General features: G+C 46.1%; 1 protein-coding gene across 2 annotated transcripts in view; it reads right to left on the reverse strand.

Annotated features, from left to right (window-relative positions):
- Nucleotides 1-22,318, reverse strand: part of LOC126502580 (carboxylesterase 1C-like) — a 54,237-nt gene continuing 31,919 nt past the window's right edge. The window contains exons 4-15 of one of the 2 annotated variants that reach the window (XM_050143719.1): nucleotides 20,081-20,225; nucleotides 17,938-18,071; nucleotides 14,391-14,544; nucleotides 12,951-13,055; nucleotides 11,624-11,728; nucleotides 10,068-10,106; nucleotides 6,175-6,315; nucleotides 4,553-4,633; nucleotides 4,170-4,317; nucleotides 2,331-2,462; nucleotides 1,066-1,138; nucleotides 1-784 (exon numbers count right to left, since the gene is read on the reverse strand). In XM_050143719.1, coding sequence (XP_049999676.1) covers nucleotides 607-784; nucleotides 1,066-1,138; nucleotides 2,331-2,462; nucleotides 4,170-4,317; nucleotides 4,553-4,633; nucleotides 6,175-6,315; nucleotides 10,068-10,106; nucleotides 11,624-11,728; nucleotides 12,951-13,055; nucleotides 14,391-14,544; nucleotides 17,938-18,071; nucleotides 20,081-20,225 — 1,435 coding nt within the window. In that variant the 3' untranslated portion in view covers nucleotides 1-606. The remainder of the gene's footprint in view (nucleotides 785-1,065; nucleotides 1,139-2,330; nucleotides 2,463-4,169; nucleotides 4,318-4,552; nucleotides 4,634-6,174; nucleotides 6,316-10,067; nucleotides 10,107-11,623; nucleotides 11,729-12,950; nucleotides 13,056-14,390; nucleotides 14,545-17,937; nucleotides 18,072-20,080; nucleotides 20,226-22,318) is intronic. The other variant, XM_050143720.1, reaches the window with a different exon arrangement.

A 22,318-nucleotide genomic window follows, 5' to 3' on the forward strand; every position in this document is an offset into this window, starting at 1 on the left:
GCTGGGATTGGGGCAATTGCGGCTCAGCTCACAATTTTCCTAAAAGAGTTTATTTCTGTTTCTTTGTTTGTTGTAATTAAAATCTTGACTACACGATCTACTCTTGTAGTGTGCATCTTGTCTGAATTAATCTCTTTGGGGAACATGAGAACAGAGAGAGCTGCTGAGGTCAAGACTAGAGAACACTGAGACCGTCCCATCACACATATGTATCATCATTCTGTCCATGTTCATTGTTGGATATGTCCAAAGTCCCCATTAGCATCTCAAAGCATGCTGGGATTCAGCACATATACAGGCCAAGCTATTCCCACAGGAGTGGTTTCCCCTGCTGGTGGTGACCTCTCCATCTCTCTGAGGAGGATGGGCTCATCAGTAGTTCAAGACTCAGACACTGATTTGATCCCTGCCCCCCCCCAAAAAAAAAAAACACCATTTCACTTATTTTACAAATTGAAAGCAAACATTTCTTTCCCCTGGTTTCTACCCATCCCGGACACACAGCTCTCCAGCCTCGGTGATGAGGAAACTCTGAATTACAAACACTTGCTGTGGAACAGCTTTGCCCTGGCTGCTAAAAGCTTCCAGGGCTCCACCGCTTCCTCCTCATTTCTCCGTGTCTCCTTTGGATGGCTCCTCCACCTTCATAGCTCGGAGCTCAGTCCAGAAAGCCACTTCCTTGTCTTTCAGCTTCTGGGCTTGCTGAATGGTGTCTCCAATCTGCAGGTACCCTTCCTTCTGGTCGTACTCTGGCCAGTGTGGCAATCCCTCCCCATTGGGGTTCCTGAGAACAGAGTCAAACAGAGGTCCTTAAAGCTGCTGTGTGGTCCTCACATTTCTCTGAGGGTTCTGGGAATTTCTTGGCCAATCACTTCTGAGAGGTCATATATAAGACACTTTCCATCTTGTGGGGCAACCTGTCCATTCTTATGGAGTTCTCCCTGTCGGACACTATGGCTGCTGTTTTGGTCACTCAGACTTTAGAAACTACCCCTTCCCAATTGGAGTCTTCCCAGCACCCCACATCGCCCACCAAGCCTGCTCCATCTTTTTCATCAGCCTCACCCTTTTCGAGCAAAATTGCCCCAAAGCTTCATCATCGTCTTGCTGAGGTTGATCTCTTCCTCCGAGGCACCCTCTGAGGGGAAGAAGACAAGAGTCCTTTCTTGACCATGGTGAAGTTCATGGGCAGTGGTAGCATATGCTGGGAGTGTTTAGAGATACAGTCTGCACTCTTGCCTGCTGACTCGGAATCCGCGTTTGCAGAACAGTTGGACTGAGTGTTCTATTTAAGTCTGGAAATCTGAGTCTGGGACTCACAATGGGTGTGTAGTCTGTTCACAAGCTGGCTACCTTTATTTCTCATGGTCACCTGTTCTTCCCTCCCTACTTAAGGCACAGGATGTTCTTGCGGTCTCATAGATTTCAAAATATACCTGAACTATTAGTGTTCTAAAGTGACACCTAAGTAGGACATACTCAGAGAGGCCAGTGTCCTCTGAATAGCTGTGATGTGAGTCATGGGTCACTTACACACACTGGACACCCATGTGCTGAAGATATCTGTGAGAAGTTTTCTTTAAATACTATTATTAAAAATTCTAAACTTTTGGTATTTTGATATATAGGCAGAGATAAGAAAAGATACATAGTAGACCCTACCCAAGCTTAACAACAGCATTAAGTCCCTCTTCTCTCACACTCTATAGGCTCCTGTGATTAGGAAATAAAAGAGCGGCATTCTTGCCATGTAGATGACCCTCCACTTGGCCTACTGATACCACGGGTTAGGCTCATGAGCGCGACCACTTTGCCTAGGAGTATAGCTTCCTGTGTGCCTGTTAGAGGAGTAGAAATAGTGGGGATTGCTTGCGATCACTACATCTTTGCTGTGGTTTGTATGTAAAATGTCCTTGTTGGGTTTGCGTGTTAGAACACTAGGCCCCCAAATGGTGGCACTGTTTGGGAAGGCTGTGGAGCTTTTAGGGGGTAGCTCACTAGGGGTGAACATTGAGATTTATAGCCTGGCTCCACTCACTCCCTACTACCCCTCTGCTTCTTAAGTCCTATGTCATGTGACCAGCTAATGCTATGCCCCAGCCACCATGCTTTCCTCACCATGGTGAACTGTGGCCCTTTAAAACAGTGAGTGGGAACAATCCCGTTCTCCTGAAGTTGCTTCGGTCAGGTATTTTGCCACGGAAATGTATAAAGAAACTAACAATCCTATTAGGAAATGGGGATTTGAAGAAGAGACACTTAAGGCCACCAAACTAGGCCTAGAGCCCAAAGCTCCTATCTTGAAGTTCAAGCCAACAAAGAGGTGTTACCTTTCAGAAATGGTGCCCCCCAAACAGAGTACACTTCATCACCGTGGTCTGCTATCACCGTCTTGGGTCTCATGTCAGACACGAAACTTGGACGATACTTAAATTCATACATGTAGGTGGGGGCTCCAGCATCTGAGAAGACATGGATTCGTGTACAGTACATGTTACCAGACTCACGCAGATGATATAAACTCCTCTGCCTGTGCAGGAAGACCCCCAGATTCACAGCTGGAGGAAAACAGAACCTTAGGGGATCCTAGGGACTTGTTTGGGGCTGCTGGGGGAGAGTAACTGGGATTCGAACAAGTTTTCACTGTGAGGGAGTGAGCACAATTGAGGCAGTGTGTGTGTGTGTGTGTGTGTGTGTGTGTATGCACTTCAGTGATGACACCCCGTGCTCCTTCATCCTGAGCAGACCTGCACCTAGTAGGCATCTTCTGTCAGCCTGATTTTGAGCACCCCCAGTGTTTTTCTTGATCATCCAGAAAAGGGGGATGCAAACCCACTCTGCCTGAATATGAGGACATTTGAATGCAAGACCGTGAAGACAGCGAAGACTCTTTCTTCTAGGCTTCATGAATCCTTGAAACTTGGGATTCTTATTTGAGTCATGCTTGGTTGGGAGTGTTAAGGCCTTTGGGCATGAAGGGAAAGTGAGCTTGCCTTTCCCCTTTGCCTTCTTCTCTCACCCCCAAAGACATCATGTCTTAGCCCCATGGCAACATTGCTCCTGCTCAGTGGATCATTGTGTCAGCTAATTACTTCTACCTATGTGAGCAAGGTCTTTCCAAGGGAGACTGAAATATGAGTTGGTACACTAACGGGAAAGGTCTATTCTCAGTATGGACAGGTGTCATCAGACCTGCTCAACACTGCAGAGAAGAAAGCAGAGAGAAGGTGACATCCTCTCTCCTGGAGCTTCTCTTGTCCCTGAAATCCTGCCCAGAACTCCAGGATGTTCTCATTTGGATGGTCAGACTTACATCTGGGGTTCCCAAAAGGCTCTGAACTTCTGAACTAGACCCAAAAGCACACCATTGGTTTCGGTGGTCCCGAGGCTTTCCACCTTGTGGTGGTCACTTTGCCAGAACCCCAGAGTCTCTGTTCTGTTTTGGCCCCAGACTTCTTGGCCTTCATAATCCCACAAGTCTATTCCCCCAGTAGACCCCCCCCTCTCATCTATCTATCTGTCTTATCAGTTATCTATCTCCTTATTCAGTCTCTTGTCAGGCTTTGCCAAGCTCTCTGTGTTTGATTTAATCTCTGTATATAGCAGCATAGCTCCAGATGCGGAGCCCCGAGAAGATTCTGCTGTGCCTCATACACACCCTTGTTGACAGGCAGGTCAGCTCCAGCACCTTTGCATGGGCTCTGTCTATGGCTATGGATTACCTTGACCATGTGTGCAACAGGTCAAAGTGGCAAGGAGCTAACTCATTGAATAGCTTTCCACTGATGGCAAGGGTATTACAGTGGATATGAGTAGCTCCTTTTGCTACTTAGATGAGATAACCCTGAGGTGCGTCCTCCACATGATTCTAAGAGCCCAGTTCCATCTATCCACAGGAGACACAGACTTGGCAGTGGATCATTGACTGGCCTCCTTCAAGTATCATATCCTTACCTCCTTAGGAGTGTTTACTGAGATTAACCCCCAAATGGCGACTTGCATTTGTGTCCTGTTCTAGAGACTCATGTGAAAGAGCACAATGTTGACCACGCCCCACATCACCTCTGGGCCATATGGACTGAGTCTCTGAGTCCTGACCCTCAGCAGTTTCCACATCTGACTGTATTGGGGAGTCGGTGTCCCTCTCTTGTACGGCCCCTGGGACTCACCTCTATGATAGCGGGCCACAATCACGGATGGTACAGCAAATAACACATCTCCCATCATATCTAAAAAGAGGTTTTTATTTTCGTCGGGGCCGTTTGATCCTCCCAGATATTTCTCAATGGCCATTGGAGTCAGTTCCTTAGAGATGTTCTGAAATACATCAAGAAAGAGCCCACCCCCACCAACGAGCAATGTGATTTTCCCAGCCCATTGAGAAGACTTCAATTGACTATGACCAACTTCAATGCTATGCTAATCCTTACTCTGGGATGGGAACTCCAGATTCCAGCTATTTTACCCTACCATTTAATTCACCTGTGACTGAGGGCAAGCTCCCAGCTCTTCCTTAAATTCAACTTTTCTCCACGATTGCCCTTGTACTTACAGTAAGTGGGTAGGACTTCCATAGGAGGGATGTGGCTGTCTTCTGATCCAGTTTGCCTTCAGAGAGTGGATAGCCCATCATCTGTTAAAGAAATAGTCAGTTGGCTGTAAATTTTCGGAATTAATTGGGATAACCAAACAGGCTAATCAGTCAACCAAACTGAAGCACAATGAAGGTGTTTATAAGCCTTGGTGTTCATGGGTTTTGATGAATTAGACAATAATGGTTAGCTTGATGGACTTTTCCAGAAAGTGAATGAACTCACAAGAGAGATTAAAAGCAAGGTTAGCCGGAGATGATTGTGTGTGCATGTACATGTGTGTTCAGTGTGTGAGTGTGTGTGTAAGTGCGTTTGTGTGTGGGTGTCTGTTTATGAAGCTGGAATACACACAAAGATTCTCTATGCAGTGAGGGAAAAATTAAGAGCATGTATTTAGAAGCTAAGAACTGAGGGACAGAGGACACAAGACATCCCACCACTCATTTCATAAGTAACCATTATGACATTTGATAATCTCTGAAAACCTGTATCAAGAACTACAGAACTCTTACCATGTGTCGATGTGTGCAAACCTCTGCAGCCAGAGACAAGCTACCATCAACATGGCTGTAGAAGCATGACCTAGCCCCCTGCCATGCTTACTTGGGGAACTCAGTGCTGCCAGAAGAAAACCTGGGGCTGAGAAGATTGCCCTGATCTCTGCTAAAGCATCTACCATAGAGAGTTCACAGTTAAAAATCTTTATGATGCCCCTTGAGATATTAATGCCTCAATGAAAACAGTTTCCTCAAGGACCAGGGAGCGATTTGGGGAGATTGCTCTTGTTCTCTCTACTCATTTTTTTTTTTTGAAAGAAACATCCCTAACTTTGGTAAGCGCTCAACTTCAGTTTCCAGCTGAGTCCTTCCATGAAGAGAAGGAAGTTTCTCCTGCAGGTGGGTGCGGACTAACACTTCTCTATCTAGCTCACCTTTCCTATCACAGTGGCACTGAAACCTCTCCACTACTGGCGCCAGGGATCAGTTAACTTTGTACATGAACTTTCCCCTAGCGTGTTCGTACTATGAAATGAACCCTATCGTTCTACTTGAATGTGTATTTCTCATTGTTTATTTTTAACTCAAGAAAATCCCATTTTCCTTTGCATGTCAGTTTTCACTTACGTGAAACCAGTCTTCCCTGGTCTTGGTTAGTGTGCCCGTGGCAATCCCCGGCATGTGAGTTCACCATCAAGGTGGAAGCTGCTGCGTTCCAGCCTGACTCCTGCCCTCCAGCTCCCTCTCCTTTCTAGGCATCCCTAGTTCTCCCATCTGAACAACTGCCATCCCTTCTTGGCCTTGGGGCTAAGATCAAGAGAAATCTGGACAATTCTCATCACTTCAGATCTCTCACTCAGCTTTTCAGGGTTCTTTAGGAAAGAAAAAAAAAAGCAGAGCAGAGCTCTGAGGACTGCACTTCCCAGGGTACAGTTGGAGTTGGAGAATGTTTCCATGGAAATGTTCACTTGTGACCATGGGAACAGCTTCCTTGGATTCAGAGAAAGGTTCAGAAAAGGCAGAAGTCCTGGTGGCAGGTGATGATGGGTTCTGGGGTGAAGTCTATGAGATCACTACTTCCTCACCGTGGGAATATACCAGCCAAACTCTTGCTTGTTGATCCCCACGATGTAGGGCACGGTGTTGAAATTCTTCTCAGCCAGAATCTCTTCCGGTGCCTTTGGCAGAAGCACCCCATCAATCACAGTAGTCAGGAATGGGTAGCTCTGGAGAATGAAGTGACACGTGGTTAGTTGCTCCCCAGAACACCCATGCTCCCTTTGTCATCTGTCTGAGGGTCAAGCACATACTATCAAACTACATAAGAATGGGCAGTGGCCACAGATGCTCAAAGCCCCCTGTGAGGGGATAGAACTCTGACCTGTGGGTGTCTCTGGTAAGGTGATGGGGCAGTGGTAAGTTCTGGAATACTCGTGTATACATAATGAAGTTCTGTAGAGATGGGATCCAAGTTGAAACATGAAGTTCATTGGTGCTCTGTTTAAAGGCTTATTTTAATTTTAGTTAAGTGCATGTGTTTGTGTGGAGGCATGTGCACACGAGTGCAGGTGCCCACATAGGTCAGAAGAGGCGTTGGATCCCCTGAAGCTGGAGTTACAGGTGGTTGGGAGCCACCCAACACTGTGGCTAGGAACAGAAGTCAGGTCCTTGCAGCACTAGCAAATGCTCTTGATCTTAAGCCATCTCTTTAGCCCTCTCACTGATGTCTGATGATGTCACATACATAACATTTTGACTGTCACTTGCCATGGAAGTCCATTTGTGGATTTTTTACTCCTGGAACCCTGTCAGCACTCAGGACATTTGGGATTGTGGAGCAGAGAGCTAGTAAGAAGCAGATCACTCTGCATTGCCATGGGAAAGGCACCTCGAGGAAGGGCTTAACCTGCTCCTGACCCCGAGGAACATAACTGTAGATTTCTCTGGCTTTGTTTTCACAACCACATTGTCTACTACTTGTTTCTAATATTCTTCCTCATGTCATAAACTCACAGATTCAGCCTCTTTCTCCTTTTTTTTTTGCAGCTTTATCAGATGTTACAGGTGTCATATTGACATTTGGCAGAACAACCTAACCTACATGTCTCTTCTTGTGGATCTAATGCATTGCTGACATTGTCACCAAACTCATACCCAATAGTTCTGCAACCGAAACCTGAAGGGGGCTCACTTCACACACACACACACACACACACACACACACACACACACACACACAATTAATAATGCATATTGCAGCACTGGTGTGTTTAGTTACACCTTCTTCCGTACTCTCTAGCTTTTTAAACAAGAAATCAGTGACAGCGTCAAAGTGTGGGAAATGATGTAGCAAGCCCACCGGAGAGGAGCACTTCCTCATGAGGGAGATGGAGGAAGCAGCACATTGCTTTGCTTTAAGATGGAATTTGGGTACCACGTGCCTCAGACATTCACCACTCCCTGCCTCGCCTGTGAGCAGGCACAAAGTACTTCGAGTTTATTTTGGGCACTTAGAAACACATTTTTACAAATAGCTCAATCCATAAGCACAGAATCCACGATGAAGACAGACCAACTCCACCCATCTGTCTATATTGAAATGTTGTAGGGATAAGCCCTCCCCTTGGGGGCGGGCTGCCCTCGGGCGTATGTTTACTGATATATTGGGCGGGCAGAGGCTGCGCGCCCCTTCCCTTCCTCTCCTGTCTCCGCCGGCTACTCCGCTGGAACCTTGGTTTCGTGAGTCTGGTTTTGTTATTAAACTTGTTCAAATATCTATTATCTTTGGTGATTATTAATCCGACCGCTACAAAATGTGAGCTGTCTCCCCATGAAGACGAACCCCCCTTACCTTCAAGATGTCTTCTGCGAGACACAGAAGGCCATGACATCCATCCTACTATACTGTCAGACATTTTGATTTTATGTTTTATGCTTGATGAAAAATATTTGAAAGATTAGGTGGAGCCTGGTTTACACGTTGCCAGCTGGGAAGCTGGCTGTGGGTTTGGTTAAATGCCTGTCCTAGAGCTGTGGTATGGTGGGACCCACATGAAGTGAACAACTGAGCACAGGCAATGTTCGGCATAGCGCTTGTCCCTGGAAAGAGCTCAGTAGGCACTAGGGATCATTTTCACTGGCAGAGTTATTTTTCTCCATTGGGTCATTATGGCACAACTCTTTTGTGTCATATTTCTAGTTCCAGGTTCTGTGCACAATATTTCCCTCCTTGGAGAATAGAGGGGGCTGGAAGATGCCTAGACTGAATATCATGGTTCCAAGGACCCAGCCCCACTCTGAAAGGGATGAACGAATGACTGGTTAGGCCTCGCTGTACGTGGTTCAATAAAACAAAGCAGACCCACCCCAAAGATCCAAAATCTAAACCATGCACGTTAATGGTAACAAATAGGTTCTGGGTGCAACTATTACTGCCTTAGACGAGGTGTAGAATGCAGAGAGGCTGATGAAGGAGGTTGCAGGGGAGCAGGTGATACGAATGGCGCAGGTGCTCTTCTCCTTGGCAGTGGACTTTGGTAATGAAGAGAGCCGAACGGTGATGAAGGACTGGGGTTTCCAAACAGTGGACAGGGCACATGGACACATAGTAGAGGTATCACTATGCAGGGCTATCCCCAGAAACACCGAGAAGCTTGGGTATGGATGAGTGTGAGCCCTAGGGAGAGGGTCACAGGGCAATCACGTTTTCTGCACAGTATCTGGCAATTCACAAGTGCCCAGTACAGGCATGTTTTGATTAAAGATGTTTCCAGGGGAGGCAAGAGGACTCGTGCTATAAACAGGTCTGATTTTAAGAAAGGAGGTGGCATACTTCGGCTTGTGCTGTGGAGGGTAAATCTGATGATACCGTGACATGGGGCAGGAGGGAAAGTGGACAGAGAAAATAGAAAAGGGCCAGAAGACAGATAGCGAGGGTCCTTTTTATGTTAGCACCTTCAGAGGGGACCTCAGCAACAGTAGGAGTCAGAGGGATTGCTATGTGGATCAGCGATGCTGGTGGCTATGTCGTGATGTCCAGACTCTCTGCCAGCTTTGGTTAGAAGAGAGGGGCATTCTTCCTTCTTCTCTATCTCTTACTCTACAGCTTCCATCAGCAAATCCTGTGGATTATCCCTGCAAATATATCCCATCGCAAGTGCTTCTTGCCACCCTTCTGCTGAGGCCTTGGTATTTCTCACAATCTTTTTCTTGGTAGGCTGCAGTGAAGCCCTCCTGCATGGTCTCTGTGCCTGCCTGGTCCTTGCCTTCTGCCTGTTTCCACTTTGTCATCAGTGGATACTGGTAAAATCTGAGTCCACATCACTCTTTTCTATTCGCTCTGTTGCATGCATCAGAGCAGAAGGTTTCAGGAAGGTCCAGAGTGCTATCTGCTTCACTGCTGTATCCCAGCCGCTGAACCGCTTCTTGCCTCATAGTGCAACCTTGATAAATGACTGGAAGAATTTCAAATCATCCTACAGGACCCTTAGTGAATGGCTGGGATACCCAGGGATAGAGCATAGAACCGGACTGTAGACACTACACAGCAAATGTCACAAGACAACGGTCACTGCTAGGAGGTGGGAGTACAGGACAAGGTGGGAGGGCAAAGTTGAAGTTTCTGATGAGTCCTCTGTGAAGTCTCCTAAGATCCTTACCCAAACATCTTTGCCCCTTGCCAGTGGAAGGTTCTAGTGTACTCTCCTTTTATAGGACCATATTATGAGCAGGGAAGGTGAGTGAGAAGGGAGTTACCTGAGCCCAGTAGACTGGATTATTTATTGGGCACACTCTGTAAGAACTGTGAAGAACAGCTATTGTTTGTGATTTTCCTGGCTACCCTACTCTGGTAAGGGACTACCTCCTCTGGGCCTCTGCAGCATGCCCACAGAACAGGACTGCCATTTCACAAGGGGAACTCTTGGCTTCATAGTTAATTGAAGCTTAGTACCTATCATGGAAATGTAGGGATCCTTACCTCTCTGGGGTCTCCAAGCAAATCAAGAGCAAAGAATTTCTGTGAAGACAAAGGCAGAAGATATGGTGAGCAGGTGTCCCTCTCCAAAGACCGACCTCTAGCTACATACACTCTTGAGTTGCCAGGTTCTCTGTCCTGGTCCCTCCTCAGCTTGGCCCAGTGTGGGATGGCCTGAGCTCTACTGCACACAAGCACATGATGGTGGAGTAAGACAAACAATGCAGGATAGGCACAAACCAAGAGACAGACCCGAGAGCCAGGGTAAGGCTCCCTAGCTCTGGAGTCAGTACTGTTAGTGTGCCTTCCTTTTCTTATGTGCCACCAGGAGAATCACTGAAATATCTGTCTCTGAGCTTTAGAAGTCAATTACATTTTAAAACTAGTTTGATCATTTTTATGAGAACCTGTTGTGCCAGGAAATACAGGCAGTGCCTTAGGCTAACGGGATGTTATGGGGTCCAGTAGTATCATCCAGCATTTAGGGCCGAGAGAGAAGGAAAGCAAGAACAAGGGGTAGGGGAGTCAAAGTTTCAAGTTCCTCTGACTTTGCACTGGCATCTTCCCAATGAAGGAAATAGGTCACATAGTCCCAGATGCTATGTTTTCTGGGTGTTTGTTCCAACGAGCCTCCCTATGATGACAACATTATGGTCACCCATCTTCTGTGTCATCTTCCTTTCAAGCATCTTAGCTGGGTGTAATGAATATGTACTCTCTGTATTCTCACCCCATCTAACCCACTAAGTACCTGGATAGATGTCTGAATGAATGGGTGTTTATATTACCACTACACTGCATATTGGTGAATCTGATGAATTCATTCATAGAGGATGATAACAAGAAGGTAATTTGTAATAGATTATTGTTTTGTTGGAATGGATTGTGGGGTGTACATTAACAGTAGCTGGATGATACATAGGTATTCAAATGGTCAAGAAAGGATAAACGAAGCACTATAGATGAATTGATATTGCATTTGTGGAAGTACATCATGGTTGAATAGATGGATTTGTGACTGGATAGATGGACAATGGATGGACAGATGAATAAATGGATGAATGTATGATTACCCTAGAATCATACCACTACTGACTTACAATTGATAATTTCGTTTTTTATAATTAACTGTCTCCATTCTGGATTCCTCCTGATTAAATACTTACAGAAAGAGTAGAAAAAAGATAGAAATTAGGAAAAATATTTGCAACATTCTATTTCATAAAATTAATTAACCAACTCTTAGACAAATTGTAGCACTTCTGAGAACCTTTGTGCGTAGTATCTCCAGCCCTAAAATTTAGGATGGTTGTTACTTCTGTGAAGAGAAAAACGCTTCCACCTATAATAAGTGATTGTTTTGATAAAGCTGGGGCACTGTTAAGCATTTTTTTCAACAAGTTATTTCTAGACATTTGATTTATTTCACAATAAAAATATCTAGCTTGTATCAGAAAGTTGACACTGTCCCTGAAAGGCCCCTACATAGTTTATTTGGGACGTAAAGACCCCTGCATCTTGGCCAGCAGTGTGGGGGCCACCGGGATAGAAACACCTACCATTTTCAGTGTCGTGGCCAAGAGCTCCTCCTCCGTCTTCTCACGCAGACACTGAACTATACCGACCGATGTGGTGGCCTCACACCCTGCAGCAATGGCGACTTGCTGCAGAGACCACAGGCAACAGGAGAGTTAGATGACATCATCACTACTCTCCATGAATATAGAGAGAGGGACGACTCTATCTCAGGACTGCTGGTGTGGGATGTGGCGGCAGAAAGTGCTCTAGTCCAGCAGGTGAAGGTGCCAGACTGAGCAGTATTGCCCCTGTTACCAGCTTGGATTGTGACATGAGTCGTTTACACATTTGTGTCTCGGTGGCCATTTCTCTGATAACATGGGTATATGCTTATCTGAAAGCTGACCATTTTAAGAATGACAGTGTGCAATGGTCGCTAAAAAAAGTACAAAATCCCAAATTCTGCCTTTTGATTTCATACCCCATTGACACAAAGAATGTCAAAGCAAAGCAAAACAAAACAAAAAAACAGTCTTTCCACTGCTAAATCACAGGACAAAGCTACTCCTCTTGAGCCAAGAGGAAGTTTGTAATCTCAGTGGCAGATGTGGTACCCTTGTGGCCTGGGAGTGAGCTGACTAGAGGAGGAGGCACAAGAGGTGGCACAGGCTAGGTGTGAGATCAAAAGCAAGAGACCCTTGACTCTGTCTGTTCTCTGCTCGATCTCTCTGTTTGGCACAGCAGCCTTCCCTCACTCTCATCCAGGATTCCCCTCTGCACAGGACGTTTGCCCGTGCTGCTCCTTCTTGGGTTATCCTTTGCTCACCAGGTAAATATATCTCTTCTTTCTGATCTGTCTGCTTACCTATTGGTCACATTCTCACTAAACATTCCTTTTGGATTCACGTGGTTTCATCAGATTTGGTTATTCTCTTTCCTTTAGGCATCTTCTCATTGATGAAATAGTGCCATTTGCTTGATTACACAATTTAAAAAAAACCAATCTTCTTTTTAAGAATGGATGCTTTCTTGGTTACAAAGCACATAGGTATATCCACTATATATATGAATGAATGAACCAATGCACAAATGTGCTGGGAACCAGCCCTGGCTACCAGGGCTTCAGGGAGGAATCATCCCAAGTCCATTACTGCTTGCAGAGCACTGGAACCCAGACTCTGACAGAGATGTACTATAATTACAGGCCACCAGTCACCGTCCAGTGTAGCACTCTGCCTTGTTACACTGGAACCAGTGCGCTCAGGGGACATTGCACTGAGCTGAAGGCCATTGTCTGGAGCTTGAGTCTCAGCGGCCCCGATTACTCAGTTCTTGGAGAGCTTAGACTGGGCTACCCAGGTGACCTACCTCAGCCCCACGTCTGGTATTCTCCCTGAACAGACATGGAGTGAGGGCCACACCACTCTCAGAAATGGCCCTGTGGAAGAGGTTCTTGGTCAGGGGAGACAACACCTGGAAAGGAAGAGGAGGAGAATTAGTACTCAAGGGAGATGGTTAATAACTTGCTCATCTTGTAAGGTTCCCTCCACTTGCACCCCTTGCCTGGAGACTTTGGTTCTCACTGCAGGTTACAGCTCCTTACTTGTCTCTGATCGCTTCCCAGCTTTCCTCCGAGCTAGGGACAGAGGAGGGAGTATGCGGCATGCGCCTACTATGATAGTCAAAAACACCGGAAGGAAAGGCTTTGCTGTTCCTAGCTACAAATTCTGTTTCAGGGTCTCTATTACTCAGAAAATATCCTGGAGAAAATGATCATGAGCATCCATAGAGAACTTTAAAGATATTCCTTGATGAGGATACTTATCTGTGGCTATAAGGACAGATATTTAGAATGTAGTTAGGGGAACATGCTGGTATAGTAAAGTGGTAGCTGTGGATTTTCTTTCAAGATCACTAGCCCTGGGTAGTTGGCTAGGTTTCCAGTACCAGGCATGATTTCCCTTTTGTTAAGAAGGTCTTAACAGGGCAGCAGAGGCACAGGTCCTTAATTCCAGCACTCGGAAGGAAGGCAGAAGCAAACCCATCTCTAAGTTCAAGGCCAGCCTGGTCTACTGAGTGAGTTCCAAGACAATAAGAGTTACACAGAGAAACTCTATCTTGCAATAACAAACCAACCAACCAAGTTATTAAGTACAAACAGAGAGCCGAAACTTCTCTTTTCAACAACAGATAGAGACCACTGCAGAAAACTACAGGCAATCAAAATGCAGGCATGTGGAGCCCAGGCGATATATCTACAAAACAACTCTGGTATTTAAAACTAGGGACCAGTGCCTAGAAGGGGTGGAAAGATTGTAAGATTGGGGGGTTTGCTGTGAGACTGCATCTTCTAGCAAAGTCAGAAACAACTCCTGTAATGTCTCGTCCTAAACACGAGCTGAACAAGGACAACAATAGAGATGCCAAAATGGATGGGAAAAGCCTATGAGGGCTCAACCCTACACATCTGTTTATTGATATGTAACACCTGCCCCCATGTCAGGGGCGTGGCAAAGCTAAAATAATTAGGAAGAGGAGAGAGAACACAAGCAAGATGACTAGGAACACCATGGTCACAGGCTCAGCCGGACGTTCTTTTGGCTTCAGAACACAAAACTGAGCTCTGAGCTTCTTGGGAGCTCCTGGTATTTATTTCTACACTGACTGCTTCTGAGCCAGGAGTTAGGGTCAGTCTCAATGCAGGTCTTGCCGGCCAAAGTGCCTGTGGCTGGGTCGAATGGTCTTCAAGGAGACCCATTAGCACCCACATCAACCCTGGACATGAGGCTTGGTGCCAGGAATACTTACAAGGACAGAGACACTCTCTCCTCCTGATGACTCGCCAAAGAGGGTCACAGAGCCTGGGTCCCCCCCGAAGTTAGCAATGTTGTCCTGGACCCACCGTAGGGCAGCTACTTGGTCGAAGTGACCCCAGTTCCCTCTGCTGTGTTCATCTCCTGTGCTGGAAGAGAAAGGTGAGAGTAGGAGTCAGAGATGCCATAGCTGGGCTATGATGGGTCGAGAGCCATGGCTACGGGAGGATCATCCCTCGATGTTTTGTATGCTCAAGGTTTGGTCTTCCGTGGGGCAGCATTGGGAGGTGGTCCAGCCTTTAAGAGGGGGAGTCCATTGTTAGGTGACTGGTCTATTGAGGACACTTGGATGAATGTAGTTCTGGCAGCATTCTAGTTGGTTCTTATGAAAAGGTTATAGACAATCACGCCTGCACCTACTTGCTCTCTGATTTCCCGATAACCCCTTTGCCACAATACCCGCTGCCCTAATATGACACTGCCCAGATGTCTTTGTCACAGCTGATACCATGCTGCTTGAACTTTGAACATTTGAAGCTGTGTGATAAACTCCATTTAAAAATTTACATTTATTTTATTCTTAATTGTGTGTGTAGGTACATGTGTGTGCATGTATATGTGTGTGCACACACATACATGTCTCTGCTTGTGAGGATGCTAGTGTCTGCAAGAAGTCAGAAGCATGCAATTTCCCTGGAGCTAGAGTCATAGGCAACTGTCAGCTTCCCAATGTGAGGGCTAAGAATTGAACTTGGGTCCTCTGCAAGCTCAGTACTCACTCTTAATCACTGAGCCATCTCTGCAGCCCAACCCTAGCTTTTACAAAAGAGTAAGCTTCAGGTATTTCTTATACCTGTGGAAAGCAGCCTGATGCAGACATTTGGGACCAAAGAGCTGGTCTGCTGATATCACTGTACCAGGAAAGGTGAAAGCGACTTTGGGAAGAGTCTAAAGGGTTCGCAGGAGCAGGCTGGTCAGCCTGAAGTGTGGGATGTGGAGTGCTATAGATGACTCAGTGACGAACTCTGAAAAAGAACACTCTGTGCATCTTTGCAGAGAAGGGGGGAAAGCCATGCGCATGCCCTAAAGCTTTACGTAAGAATGATGGAGGACTTGACATGGTAGAAACAATTTCTACATAGCAAAGCCTTCAGGACACAGTGTGGGCATTATTGGCTGATGGTAGTGAGATTTTCAGTGACGCTGAAGGTCAAGGGGAAACAGACTAGAAATATGTTGGAAATTATCCTGTGGTTAGAGAAGGATCAGAGAGAAAGCAATTAGGGATAGACTCAAGAAATCACTCGCTAAAGAGATGAGCAGGAGGTTGATAATAGGTTAGCTGGAAAAAGGCTTTGGAGCCATCCGTCATAGACACACAGGCCTTCCAAGACATGATGAATTCAGAAAAAAAAACTCAAGACCTCTCCTTGAACTTCCACCCAAAGCTGTCTCAAAGTTTTACTCCCAGCTGGCAGAATCTCCAGCCATAAGAACTATAAACACACTCGTTAGGAAGGTGGGAGTCCTCTGTGGATGCGTGTTTTATACAAGCACTTGGGCCCCATGTGGAGTAACCACTGTGTGAAAGAAGCAGAAAGGAAACTAAATGATCACTACAGTAACTTAGGCCAGAGACGCAGGGCTTTGATTTTGGTTGAAGTTAGGAATCAATGAATACCTGAGTTATGAACGTATTTAGAGGGTAGAGCTAGGAAGTTTTACTGGCCATGTAGCTATAGGGTATGAAATAAAATTGAGTCTGGACTTTATTATGGACAATCAAAAGTATAAAACTGAATACAGCTTCACAGGGGGCCTTATGTAAACAGGAAGCTAAATGTTGTAGTCCCTGAGTTGTCAAGGGCTCACACTGGCTCTGTGAAGTAAGGCAGTCCTGGTTAGACATCCAGGGAAACAGGAGGACATAGTTAAAGATGCTATCTTGGCTTCAAAGAAGAGGTGGGTATCTTGGTTATTGTTCTGTTGCTGTGGAGAGATGCTATGATCAAGGCAACTTATAAAAGAAAAATATAATTGGGGGCTTGCTTACAGTTTCAGAGGACCAGTTGCTATCATAGTGGGAAGCAGGACAGCAGGCAGATAGTCATGGCACTGAAGCAGTAACTTATACCATATTAACAAGCAGAAGACACACACACACACACACACACACACACGGAGGGAGAGAGAGAGGGAGAGAGAGAGAGAGAGAGAGAGAGAGAGAGAGAGAGAGAGAGAGATTGATTCATGAGCTTTTGAAACCTTAAAGATCACCCCCAGTGACACACCTCCTTCAACGAGACCACACCTCCTAATCCTCCCCAAAAAAGTTCCACTAACTGGGGACCAAGCATTTAAATGTATGAGCCTATGAGAGCCATTTCTCACTCCAACCACCATTGTGGGGAATTCTGGGAATTACTGGACAGGAAAAAGGGAGGCATACAGAGGCCTGAGGATGGGGAGGGAAGGAGCAAAAAAGGACTCTGAACATGAGCAACCAAGGAAGTGGAAGGCAGCAGGGAGGTGGAGGGTGGCCAAGGACGTGGAAGGTGGCCAGGGAGGTGGAGGGTGGCCAAGGAGGTAGAAGAAAGAAGCAGCTCAGAAGCCCAGAAGCACAGGTGCTCACTTGGCTGCTGCTGCTGGCTCAGAAAGTTGTACTGGGGAGAGGAGGGGGACATTGTGGCTTCAATACTCACAGCCTGCCAGGCATGGGTGGAGGAGAGAAAGGGAGAGAGAAGGTGGAGGGACCACTTGTGGCAGGCTGAATGAAACAGAAAGTAGAGAAACAGAACCTAGGCAAAGAGACCTGGTACCTTAAAGGATGATGTCTTCGTTCCTGAGGCAGAAGCCTAGAGCAACCAGCGGAGAGGCAGACCAGAACCATCTTCCAGCTCCTCAGTCTCCTCAGCGGTGGCTGTGGTTCAGCTAGACTACTTAGCAACCATCTCAGGTTTGCATGGAATATGCAGAAAAGGATCCTAGAGCAGGAAACCTGATCCTGATCTCACAGTTGATGGAGACTAACCTGGACTCCTGCATGTGCCAGCCGCTAAGGAGGAAGTGAGCGGTGTGTCCTCTACCACCCTCCAGGGCATACTGCTCCCTGGGTCAGATCCTCTGACAGCTTCCACCCCCCACCCCACCCCCCCGACACTCTTTCCTTAACAAACAAGTGTTCTCTGAACTCCTTTGTGCCTCCTGTCCTAGAAGGAGACTTGCAACATTGAACTTCTTAGAGACTGCTGTAGGCAATGCTGTGTGCTTGGCCGCACAGGTGAAAGGAGACACGTGATTTGGAACTAAATGAGAGTTAGCTTTGGAAGATGGGTGAGTTTAGAACAGGCCGTCCAGGCAGAGGTAACAGTATACACAAAAACCCAGAGCAAAGGCAAAAAGTGTGGTGAGGAAAGAGAAGACAGGAGAGAGTCCAACCTCAAGAAACACAAACGCTTTAAGGAATGCAGATGAATGACCAGGCATGGGTCCCATTGTCCTGATTGGTGTTCATGTAATGGGAAAAAGGTCTAATGTCTTACCTGAAGAATCCCAAGATGCCCAGGCGGTATTGAATGGCTACCACCACCACTTTTTCATGGGTAGACAGGGCCAGTCCATCAAAAGTGGATGCCCCACCAGACAGTAAACCGCCTCCATGGACCCATACCATCACCTGGACAGGCATCAAAAAACCATTCAGGTTATAAGAAGTAGAGAAGTAACGACATTGGATGACCTAACTAATTCTTGCTTGTGACTAAGGAAGCCATTATCCAAGACCACGAGTGTCTATCATGGCCCAAGTCTCTCAGCCAGGTCCCAGACCACAATTTCACTCAATGCAGTCTAGTTATTCATTGTGTTACCCTTCTCTCCAGTCTCAAGGACCATGTAATTTACCAGTTCTTCCAAACAAGAATGTTGTTATGGGAACAGCAAAAGTCAAGGATGTCATTTTCTCCCCAGGACACCACCCATCTCACACCTGGACATAGCAAAGGACACAGCTTGCATTTTGACTGTACCTCAGTTTACTGGTGAGCTAACTTTCCCTGTGACTGAAGAAGTATCTCAAGAAGCACACATGTCCCCAGTGGTGCCCCTCCCTGAGGTATCTCCCCTTAGCCTTCCTCAGACCTTCCCATCTTCTAAGCCCATCTATCCTTCCAGGAAGTCTTTAGATACTGACTTTATCTGAAAGACCACTGCCCATTTGGTACTGCCGTATGAATTAAAGCTCATGAGAAAAGGGGGTAGGTACAATGTCTGATTAATGGCTCTGGACGTCACATTTCAAGGAAGAACTGAAAAGAATAAAATTCTATAACATTGCTAATAAAATATAAAAGAACCCACAAACTGTGAACTAATTACTGTTCAGGGTACTTTAAAATACCCTATCCATGTAACAGGCAGACAACTTGCTTGAAGTTCCACAGCTCATGAGAGGTGGAGGCAAGACTTGACTCGAGCCCTGACTCTTGTAGCTCCTGTCTCTTGTAGCCCACGGCTGCAGTTCAGTGAGGTAGCTGTTGGGGCTACGAGGGCAAAGGGCAGATGCTTTGACTGCCTTGTGTATCCAGGACTGAAGCATGGCTTGAATGTCAACACTGCATGCTCACACATGGAATGGTGCCCATGAGAAGAAACAGAGGTCAAAACAGTTAGAAATAGCCCGGGTCTCTCATCGTCTCAAAGGCACACCCGGGATTAATCCTGACTCTGTTCTCTGGGACCTGTGTCCATAGTTGGAACATGTCCTGCCTTTAGACTCCCACAGCCCATTTCTCCTCCTCCTGGGCCCCTACCACCTCGAGGGAAGCACTGAGGAATGGTCATCTCAGAGGGAAGGCTGAGTGCAGAGGCAGGTGGGCTGTGACAAAAGGAAGAAGCTACTATGAAGTCTTTGGCCCGAAAGGTCACTTTCTCCAAGAAGACCTCTGTCCTGTGCCTTGTAACTAGCAGCCTGTCCCATCTCTGCTCTGGGCCTTTGTTTATATGAAAACGCTGACTCACTGGGTCAGTGGTCCTTGCCAAAGGCAGCTAAGGAGAGAAACAGATTAAAGTGACATCCCAGATGTTTGGCAAAGGGGAAAGTTGGGGGGACTGCTCCAGTCTGCATCCCACACACCTTCGTCATGGGACCATGAGAGTTTTCACAGATGGATCTTGGTGTACTTGGAAGGTCACACACTTGTTCGATTTCCAAGTCCATGTTAAAAGATGTGGTTTGAAGGTTGGGGGACCCAAGTTCTCGGTCCATTAACCCTAATTTATAGTTTCCCTCCATCTTTGTTTTAGTTGCTCTCTATATAAAATTGGGACTAGGTGAGTGCTGGGTTGTGGATCCTTTCCACTTCTGACTTTAATGGAAATTATGTCTTAATTCCTCAGAGATCAGATTCTTAAACAGAAATGAAGACAAACATCATTGCTTTCCTAATCTTAACGTGAGAAAACACAGACGAATTGGGAGGTACTTACGGATACACTGTGGTCTCCCAAGTATGCCTAGTATCACTGGGGAAAACTGAAGTACCTGAATAATTTTCCTGCAGTCAAGGGAAGTCAGAGGTCTGGCTAACAATACCTGTACTTCAAGCATCCTTCACCCCCTCTAAACTGCCTTAGAAAATCCGGGATGCTGAAGCCCCTGGGTGCCGACTTCCATGGAGTGCTTACCGGCAGCTTGCCTTTGTTGGTCAAGTCAGCAGGGGAGTAAATATTTAAGTAAAGGCAGTCTTCAGAATACTCAAGAGCAACATCTTCTAGTTGGTTGGCGAAGACGTCAGAGAGCACTGGTCCCACCCCTGTAATTTGGGAGCACCTGAGAAGGGGAGAAAGAGCTTTGAGATTCAAACAGACAAAGTCCAGGGAGGGCTTTCTACTAGGTGGTTTAAACTCACAAATTGAATTGTTATCACCAGACTTGAGACAATGACATGGATGGGAAGCTATCTGGGAGTCCTGGCAAGAATCCTGGAACCCCACAAAGACCATGCAGAAGCACGGGCACTCATTACAGTCACACAGCAGATCCAAGGGGGACCTAGCATCAACTCTAGGCCTTATTTTTGTAATGAAATAATCATCATGTCTGTACAGGTCACTGCAGGGGAATGGGTACCCATAAGATCCAATGAGTCAGAATTTCCAGCATCTGCCTCACACAGGTACTGAGGTGGCCCAGTCTCACTTCCAGCTGTTCTTACTGCAAGAGGCCTCTGCCTCCTCCATGTAGCAAAGTTATGGTTGATAGCCTTGCCTGGCCACTGGGATGTATGTTCAGGCTTGAATCCCTGGGGAGGCAAGGTCGTGCAGTCCTGGAATTTTCCTCATGTATGCTCTGTTGCCATCTATCTCATCTGGAGAGCCTAGGGACCTACAGCAAGCCTAGATCAGCGTGCCCTGCACTGCTGAGATGGATACAGCTGTCATTGGCTTACGAACACAGCATCCACCCTACTTTTGGAGAGTTCAGGTACAAAACCAGCTGCAGAGACTGGTAGACACTTGGGCCTTCAATGTGTAGATATTGTACAGTGACCACCACGAGCATTCAGAGCAACATAACCTCAAGAAATATACAAAATAGAGCACCTGAGACAGTCCCCACAATGACAGGGACGCGGGATCTCTCAGAACTCTGACTCCAAACAGTGTTTCTCTGTTTGTTTTAAGGAAGAACAGTAGACTTTAAGGAAACATAAAGACATGATTCATAAGTTCATCATAAAAGTTTTATTTGGGAAGAAGTTGTCTATAGAGAAATATTTCTAATTGCTTGTTGTAGCAGATACAGTTTTTACTGTATGATAGAAATTTAATATTGAGACTAAATGTTAAAAAAAAATCCAACGGGGATGCTGAAGCTGAAAACTACAATGAATGAGGTGAAAAACGGACCAACAACAAAGGCAGCAGACGGCAGAGCTGTGGTTAAAGATTGACCTTTTCATGCTTCTGTTCCGTCATTTTTATAGCACTAAAGGCTTTTGAATTTTCCAAGCAAACAGTTTACCTCTGAGCTATAACCACCGCCCTCTCACAGTGAGAAAAGAATGCGGATGAAGGAAGAAAACTCATGAGACCCATTAGGAGCTTCAAAAGAGCAAGCATAGAGGTTGTTAGACACAACGGACAAAGACCAAGAGCAGGGGCACTTATTCACAAAGGATAACAGAGACGGTTTCAGCCTGGAGGGAGCGGCTAAGATTCAAAGGTCACGAGTTCAATCAAACCCAATAAAATCACCCATGACATATTATAAACAAACTCAACAATCCAAGGTAAATGAAAACAAACAGTAAGAAAAAGCAAACAGCACACAGAGGAGTTCTCAGATGCCTGGACAAACAAAAGGGAAGGACCTTATTGCTGCCAGCTCTGCCTCACATGAACTGCTAGAGTTTCCCAGATAGAAGCCACGTAGCAGTGAGTGTAACCTTTGCTCGCGGGAGACACAGAAACAATTCCAACCGTGTTAGCACTATCATCACGATAAGTATCCGCACCTGCCTTTAAACTGACCAAACTATTTTATTTAGTAAAAATCATATCTACTGAATTTGGTGATAATATGCAAGATGGAAATGTAACATCAAAAACTCAAAATGTCAGGAAAGAGTTGAAATTTAAAGTGTGAGTTGTCCTCGTTGTCAAGAGGCAGGGTCTTCTCAGGTTAATACTGTAAGCGCGGGGGTTTGCTGCTAACTATGCAGCCACTACAAAGCCAAAGCTTATCTTGGGGGCAATGAAAAAAAAAAAGCCAAAGGATCAAGGGATACCCCTTGAGAACACCATCGGACTATAAAGGAAGACAGTGGGGCTGGAGAGATGGCTCAGCCGTTAAAGGCTAGGCTCACAACCTAAATAAAGGAAGACAGCGAGAGGGAGGACAGAGAAGGGATGTGTAAAAGC

Source organism: Alexandromys fortis, unplaced genomic scaffold (genome assembly GCF_014885135.2).
Source record: "Alexandromys fortis isolate MF-2015 unplaced genomic scaffold, M_Fortis_MF-2015_v1.1 scaffold_1, whole genome shotgun sequence".
Taxonomy (NCBI): Eukaryota; Metazoa; Chordata; class Mammalia; order Rodentia; family Cricetidae; genus Alexandromys; species Alexandromys fortis.